This window comes from Petromyzon marinus, chromosome 77 (assembly GCF_048934315.1).
Source record: "Petromyzon marinus isolate PM22_M1 ecotype Great Lakes invasive population chromosome 77, UKy_Petmar_22M1.pri1.0, whole genome shotgun sequence".
Lineage (NCBI taxonomy): Eukaryota > Metazoa > Chordata > Hyperoartia > Petromyzontiformes > Petromyzontidae > Petromyzon > Petromyzon marinus.
This window is the reverse complement of record NC_133743.1, coordinates 2341724-2351774: the sequence shown is the minus strand read 5'-3', so window position 1 is coordinate 2351774 and position 10051 is coordinate 2341724. Positions and strand designations below refer to the sequence as shown.

General features: G+C 46.3%; 1 protein-coding gene across 1 annotated transcript in view; it reads left to right on the top strand.

The window, feature by feature from the left end:
- Nucleotides 1-10051, top strand: part of LOC116938017 (ubiquitin-conjugating enzyme E2 G1) — a 26129-nt gene that overhangs the window by 8320 nt on the left and 7758 nt on the right. The window contains 1 exon segment of the mRNA XM_076056679.1: nucleotides 6433-6530. Coding sequence (XP_075912794.1) covers nucleotides 6433-6530 — 98 coding nt within the window.

Here is a 10051-nt window from a genome sequence, read left to right as displayed (position 1 = left end):
ACCTACTCACCTACCCACTCACCCTACCCACTCACCTACCCCCACCTACCCTTCTCACTCACCTACATAGTCACCTACCTACTCACCTACCCCATTCACCTCCCACTAACCAACCTACTCACCTACCTACTCACCTACCCACTCACCTACTCACTAACCTACCTAACCTACTACTCGCCTACCCACTCACCTACCTACTCACCTACTCACCTACCTACTCGCCTACCTACTCACCTACCTACTCACCTACCTAGTCACCTACTCACCTGCCTACTCACCTACCCCACTCACCTACCAACTCAACTCCCTACTCACCTACCTAGTCACCTACTCACCTACCTACTCACCTACACACTCACCTACTCACTCACCTACCTACTCACCTACTCACCTACCCACTCACCTACCTACTCACCTACCTACTCACCTACTCACCTACCTACTCAACTACCTACTCACCTACCTAGTCACCTACTCACCTACCTACTCACCTACTCACATACTCACCTATCTACTCACCTACCCACTCACCTACCTACTCACCCACTCACCTACCTACTCACCTACTCACCTACCTACTCAACTACCTACTCACCTACCTACTTGTACACCCTACTCACCCTACCTACTCACCTACTCACCTATCTACTCACCTACCCACTCACCTACCTAGTCACCAACTCACCTACCTACTCACCTACCTACTCACCTACCTACTCACCTACCTACTCACCTATGTACTCACCTACTCACCTACCTACTCACCTACCTACTCACCTACTCACCTACCCACTAACCTACCTAGTCACCTACTCACCTACCTACTCACCTACCTACTCACCTACCTACTCACCTACCTACTCACCTACTCACCTACCTACTCACCTACCCACTCACCTACCTAGTCACCTACTCGCCTACCTACTCACCTACCTACTCACCTACCCACTCACCTACCCACTCACCTACCCACTCACCTACCAACTCACCTACCTACTCACCTACCTACTCACCTACCCACTCACCTACCTAGTCACCTACTCACCTACCCACTCACCTACCCACTCACCTACCCACTCACCTACATACTCACCTACCTACTCGCCTACCTACTCACCTACCAAGTCACCTACCCACTCACCTACCTTCTCACCTACCTACTCACCTACCTATGCACCTACTCACCTACCTACTCACCTACCCACCTTCCTACTCACCTACCCACTCACCTACCTACTCACCTACCTACTCACCTACCCACTCACCTACCTACTCACCCACTCACCTACCCACTCACCTACCCACTCACCTACCTACTCACCTACCCACTCACCTACCCACTCACCTACCCATTCACCTACCTACTCACCTACCCACTCACCTACCCACTTACCTACGTACTCACCTACCTACTCACCTACTCACCTACCTACTCACCTACCTACTCACCTACTCACTCACCTACCTACTCACCTACCCACTCACCTACCCACTCACCTACCAACTCACCTACCTACTCACCTACCTACTCACCTACCTAGTCGCCTACTCACCTACCTACTCACCTACTCACTCACCTACCCACTCAACTACCTACTCACCTACCCACTCAACTACCTACTCACCTACTCACTCACCTACCCACTCACCTACTCATCTACCCACTCACCTACCCACTCACATACCTACTCACCTACTCACTTACCTACTCACCTACCTACTCGCCTACCTACTCACCTACCTACCTACTCACCTACCCACTCACCTGCCTACTCACCTATCTACTCACCTACTCACCTCCTCACTCACCTACTCACTGACCTACTCACCTACTCACCTACCCACTCACCTGCCTACTCACATACCTACTCACCCACTCACCTACCCACTCACCTATCTACTCACCTACCTACTCACCTACCTACTCACCTCCTCACCTACCTACTCACCTACCCACTCACCTACCCTTATCACCTACCCACTCACCTACCCACTCACCTACCTACTCACCTACCCACTCGCCTACCTACTCACCTACCTACTTACCTACCGACTCACCTACATACTCAACTACCCACTCACCTACCCACTCACCTACCTACTCACCTATCTACTCACCTACCTACTCACCTACCTAGTCATCTACCCACTCACCTACCCACTCACCTACCTACTCACCTACCTAGTCACCTACCCACTCACCTACCCACTCACCTACCTACTCACTTACCCACTCAAGTACCTACTCACCTACCTACTCACCTACTCACCTACCAACTCACCTACCCACTCACCTACCTACTCACCTACCCACTCACCTACTTACTCACCTATCTACTCACCTACCAACTCACCTACCCATTCACCAACTCACTCACCTATCTACTCACCTATCTACTCACCTACCCGCTCACCTACCTACTCACCTACCCACTCACCTACCTACTCACCTCCGCACTCACCTACCTCCTCACCTACTCACTCACCTACCCACTCACCTACTCACTCACCTACCTACTCACCTACCTAGTCGCCTACTCACCTACCTACTCACCTACTCACTCACCTACCCACTCACCTACCCACTCAACTACCTATTTACCTACCCACTCAACTACCTACTCACTCACCTACCCACTCACCTACTTATCTACCCGCTCACCTACCCACTCACCTACCTACTCACCTACTCACCTACCTACTCACCTACCTACTCGTCTATGTACTCACCTACCTACCTACTCACCTACCCACTCACCTACCTTCTCACCTACTCACCTACCCACTCACCTACCTACTCACCTACCTACTCACCTGCCTACTCACCTACCTACTCACCCACTCACCTACCCACTCACCTATCTACTCACCTACCTACTCACCTACCTACTCACCTCACCTACCTACTCACCTACCCACTCACCTACCCTTATCACCTACCCACTCACCTACTCACCTACCTACTCAACTACCCACTCACCTACCCCCTCACCTACCCACTCCCCTACCTACTCACCTACCTACTCACCTACCTAGTCACCTACCCACTCACCTACCTACTCACCTACCTAGTCATCTACCCACTCACCTACCCACTCACCTACCTACTCACCTACCCACTCACCTACCTACTCACCTACTCACCTCCCTACTCACCTACTCACCTACCTACTCACCTACTCGCCTACCTACTCGCCTACCTACTCACCTACCTACTCACCTACCTACCCACTCACCTACTCACCTACCTACTCACCTACTCACCTACCTACCCACTCACCTACTCACCTACCTACTCACCTACCTACCTACTCACCTACCTACTCACCTACCTACTCACACACTAACCTACCTACTCACCTACTCACCTACCTACTCACCCACTCACCTACCTACTCACCTACCTACACACCCACTAACCTACCTACTCACCTACTCACCTACCTACTCACCCACTCACCTACCTACTCACCTACCTACTCACCCACTCACCTACCTACTCACCTACCTACTCACCTACTCACCTACCTACTCACCTACCTACTCACCCACTCACCTACCTACTCACCTACCTACTCACCTACCTACTCACCTACCTACTCACCTTTTCACCTACCCACTCACCTACCTAGTCACCTACTCGCCTACCTACTCACCTACTTACTCACCTACCTACTCACCTACCCTCTCACCTACTCACCTACCCTCTCACCTACCTACTCACCTACCTACTCACCTACCCACTCACCTACTCACCTACCTACTCACCTACTCACCTCCCTACTCACCTACTCACCTACTCGCCTACCTACTCGCCTACCTACTCACCTACTCACCTACTCACCTACCTACCCACTCACCTTCTTCACCTACCTACTCACCTACTCACCTACCTACCCACTCACCTACCTACTCACCTACCTACCTACTCACCTACCTACTCACCTACCTACTCACCTACCCACTCACCTACTCATCTACCCACTCACCTACCCACTCACATACCTACTCACCTACTCACTTACCTACTCACCTACCTACTCGCCTACCTACTCACCTACCTACCTACTCATCTACCCACTCACCTGCCTACTCACCTATCTACTCACCTACTCACCTCCTCACTCACCTACTCACTGACCTACTCACCTACTCACCTACCCACTCACCTGCCTACTCACATACCTACTCACCCACTCACCTACCCACTCACCTATCTACTCACCTACCTACTCACCTACCTACTCACCTTCTCACCTACCTACTCACCTACCCACTCACCTACCCTTATCACCTACCCACTCACCTACCCACTCACCTACCTACTCACCTACCCACTCACCTACCTACTCACCTACCTACTTACCTACCCACTCACCTACATACTCAACTACCCACTCACCTACCCACTCACCTACCTACTCACCTATCTACTCACCTACCTACTCACCTACCTATTCATCTACCCACTCACCTACCCACTCACCTACCTACTCACCTACCTAGTCACCTACCCACTCACCTACCCACTCACCTACCTACTCACTTACCCACTCAAGTACCTACTCACCTACCTACTCACCTACTCGCCTACCTACTCGCCTACCTACTCACCTACCTACTCACCTACCTACCCACTCACCTACTCACCTACCTACTCACCTACTCACCTACCTACCCACTCAGCTACTCACCTACCTCCTCACCTACTCACCTACCTACTCACCTACCTACTCACCTACCTACTCACACACTAACCTACCTACTCACCTACTCAGCTACCTACTCACCCACTCACCTACCTACTCACCTACCTACTCACCCACTAACCTACCTACTCACCTACTCACCTACCTACTCACCCACTCACCTACCTACTCACCTACCTACTCACCCACTCACCTACCTACTCACCTACTCACCTACCTACTCACCTACTCACCTACCTACTCACCTACCTACTCACCCACTCACCTACCTACTCACCTACCTACTCACCTACCTACTCACCTACTCACCTACCTACTCACCTACCTACTCACCTACTCACCTACCCACTCACCTACCTAGTCACCTACTCGCCTACCTACTCACCTACTTACTCACCTACCTACTCACCTACCCTCTCACCTACTCATCTACCCTCTCACCTACCTACTCACCTACCTACTCACCTACCCACTCACCTACTCACCTACCTACTCACCTACTCACCTCCCTACTCACCTACCTACTCACCTACTCGCCTACCTACTCGCCTACCTACTCACCTACCTACTCACCTACTCACCTACCTACCCACTCACCTACTCACCTACCTACTCACCTACCTACCCACTCACCTATTCACCTACCTACTCACCTACCTACCTACTCACCTACCTACTCACCTACCTACTCACCCACTAACCTACCTACTCACCTACTCACCTACCTACTCACCTACCTACTCACCTACCTACTCACCCACTCACCTACCTACTCACCTACCTACTCACCCACTCACCTACCTACTCACCCACTCACCTACCTACTCACCTACTCACCTTCCTAGCGGTAGTGTAGTGGTTAGCGCTACGCTGCGCTATGAACCTGGCGACCCGGGTTCGATTCCCGCTCACGGCCAACACCAGTGACGATTATCTGAACCGGTGCCGGGCCTCCCCTAGGTCGACTCAGCCTCAAATGAGTACCTGGTGCGGTGTGTAGTAAACATCGCCACTGGGGAGACAAAGGCGGTCGGGCGTGGTGCTGGCCACCCACCCCCTCGTGTGCCGTTCCGGCCTTCATAGGTGCTCGCTAACAGCACTTGCCCCTACAGTCTGTTAAGGCTATATGGGGGATCTTTGTCTTTGTGTGTCTTTGTGTGTGTGTGTGTCTGTGTGTGCGTGTGTGTGTGTGTGCGTGTGTGCGTGTGTGTGTGTGTGTGTGCGTGTGTGTGTGTGTGTGATTGTGTGTGTGTGACTGTGTGTGTGTGACTGTGTGTGTCTGTGTGTCTGTGTGTGTATGTGTGTGTGTGTCTGTGTGCGTGTGTCTGTGTGTGTGTGTGTGCGTGTGTCTGTGTGTGTGTGTGCGTGTGTGTGTCTGTGTGTCTGTGTGTGTGTGTGACTGTGTGTGTGTGTGTGTCTGTGTGTCTGTGTGTGTGTGTGTGTCTGTGTGTGTGTCTGTGTGTGTGTGTGTGTCTGTGTGTGTGTCTCTGTGTGTGTGTGCGTGCATGTGCGTGTGTCTGTGTGTGTGACTGTGTGTGTCTGTGTGTATCTGTGTGTGACTGTGTGTGTGTGTGTGTCACTGTGTCTGCGTGTGTGTGTGTGTGTCTGTGTGTGTGTGCGTGCATGTGTCTGTGTGTGTGACTGTGTGTGTCTGTGTGTATCTGTGTGTGACTGTGTGTGTCTGTGTGTGTGTCACTGTGTGTGTGTGTCTGTGTGTGTGCAGCGAGGGGGGAGTCTTCAAGGCTCACCTCACCTTCCCACGAGACTATCCACTGCGACCTCCCAAGATGCACTTCATGTCAGACATCTGGCATCCTAACGGTGGGGAGACACGGGGGGTGAGACACGGGGAGAGAGAGACACGGGGAGAGAGAGACACGGGGAGAGAGACACACGGGGAGTGAGACACGGGGAGAGAGACACGTGGGGGGAGACACGGGGAGAGAGAGACACGGGGAGAGAGAGACACGGGGAGTGAGACACGGGGGGGGGAGAGAGACACGTGGGGGAAGACACGGGGAGAGAGAGACACGGGGGGAGAGACACGGGGAGAGAGACACGTGGGGTAAGACACGGGGAGAGAGACACGGGGGGGGGAGACACGGGGAGAGAGACAGGGATGTGGGAGACACGGGGAGAGAGAGACACGTGGGGAGAGAGACACGGGGAGAGAGACACGGGGAGAGAGACACGGGGAGACAGACACGGGGAGAGAGACACGGGGAGAGAGAGACACGGGGAGAGAGACACGGGGAGAGAGACACGGTGGGAGAGACACGGGGAGGGGACACAGAAAACCTGCAACTACTGATACTACTACTACTACTACTATGATGCTACTACTACTATGATACTACTACTATGATACTACTACTACTCTACTACTACTATAATACTACTACTATGATACTACTACTATGCTACTACTACTATGATAATACTACTACTATGATACTACTACTATTATACTACTACTATGCTGCTACTACTATGATGATACTACTACTATGATGCTACTACTATGATGATACTACTACTATGATGCTACTACTATGATGCTACTACTACTATGATGATACTACTACTATGATGCTACTACTACTATGATACTACTACTATGATACTACTACTACTATGCTGCTACTACTATGATACTACTACTACTATGATACTACTACTATGATACTACTACTATGATACTACTACTACTATGATACTACTACTACTATGATACTACTACTATGATACTACTACTATGATACTACTACTATGATACTACTACTATGATACTACTACTACTATGATACTACTACTACTATGATACTACTATGATACTACTACTATGATACTACTACTATGATAGTACTACTACTATGATACTACTACTATGATGCTACTACTACTATGATACTACTACTACTATGATACTACTACTATGATACTACTACTATGATACTACTACTATGATACTACTACTACTATGATACTACTACTACTATGATACTACTACTATGCTACTACTACTATGATACTACTACTACTATGCTACTACTACTATGATACTACTACTATGATACTACTACTACTATGCTACTATGATACTACTACTACTATGATACTACTACTATGATACTACTACTATGATACTACTACTACTATGATACTACTACTATGATACTACTACTATGATACTACTACTACTATGATACTACTACTATGATACTACTACTATTATACTACTACTATGCTGCTACTACTATGATGATACTACTACTATGATGCTACTACTACTATGATACTACTACTATGATACTACTACTATGATACTACTACTACTATGATACTACTATGATACTACTACTATGCTACTACTACTATGATACCACTACTATGATACTATTACTACTATGCTACTACTACTATGATACTACTACTATGCTACTACTACTATGATACTACTACTATGCTACTACTACTATTATACTACTACTATGCTGCTACTACTATGATACTACTACTATGATACTACTACTACTATGATACTACTACTATGATACTACTACTATGATACTACTACTATGATACTACTACTACTATGATACTACTACTACTATGATACTACTATGCTACTACTACTATGATACTACTACTACTATGCTACTACTACTATGATACTACTACTATGCTACTACTACTATGATACTACTACTATGATACTACTACTACTATGATACTACTACTATGCTACTACTACTACTATGATACTACTACTATGATACTACTACTACTATGATACTACTACTATGATACTACTACTATGATGCTACTACTACTATGATACTACTACTATGATACTACTACTACTATGCTGCTACTACTATGATACTACTACTATGATACTACTACTATGATGATACTACTACTACTATGATGCTACTACTACTATGGTGATACTACTACTATGATGCTACTACTATGATGCTACTACTACTATGATTATACTACTACTATGATGCTATTACTATGATACTACTATGATGCTACTACTACTATGCTACTACTATGATGCTACTACTACTATGATACTACTACTATGATACTACTACTATGATACTACTACTATGATACTACTACTATGTTACTACTACTATGATACTACTACTAGCTACTACTACTATGATACTACTACTATGATGCTACTACTATGATGCTACTACTACTATGATACTACTACTACTATGATACTACTACTATGATTCTACTACTATGATACTACTACTATGATACTACTACTATGATGCTACTACTACTATGATACTACTACTACTATGATACTACTACTACTATGATACTACTACTACTATGATACTACTACTACTATGATGCTACTACTATGATACTACTACTACTACTATGATACTACTACTACGATACTACTACTATGCTACTACTACTACTATGATACTACTACTACTATGCTACTACTACTATGATACTACTACTACTATGATACTACTACTATGATACTACTACTATGCTACTACTACTATGATACTACTACTATGCTACTACTACTATGATACTACTACTACTATCCTACTACTACTATGATACTACTACTACTATGCTACTACTACTATGATTACTACTACTACTATGATACTACTACTACTATGCTACTACTACTATGATACTACTACTACTATGCTACTACTACTATGATACTACTACTATGCTACTACTACTACTATGATACTACTACTATGATACTACTACTATGATACTACTATGATACTACTACTACTATGATACTACTACCACGATACTACTACTACGATACTACTACTACTATGCTACTACTACTATGCTACTACTACTATGATACTACTACTATGATGCTACTACTACTATGATACTACTACTATGCTGCTACTACTACTACTATGATACTACTACTACTATGATACTACTACTATGCTACTACTACTATGCTACTACTACTATGATACTACTAATACTATGCTGCTACTACTACTATGATACTACTACTACTATGATACTATTACTACTATGATGCTACTACTACTATACTACTACTATGCTACTACTACTATGATACTACTACTACTATGCTACTACTACTATGATACTACTACTACTATGATACTACTACTACTATGATACTACTACTATGATACTACTACTACTATGATACTACTACTATGATACTACTACTACTATGATACTACTACTATGATACTACTACTACTATGATACTACTACTACTATGATACTACTACTATGATACTACTACTACTACTATGATACTACTACTATGATAC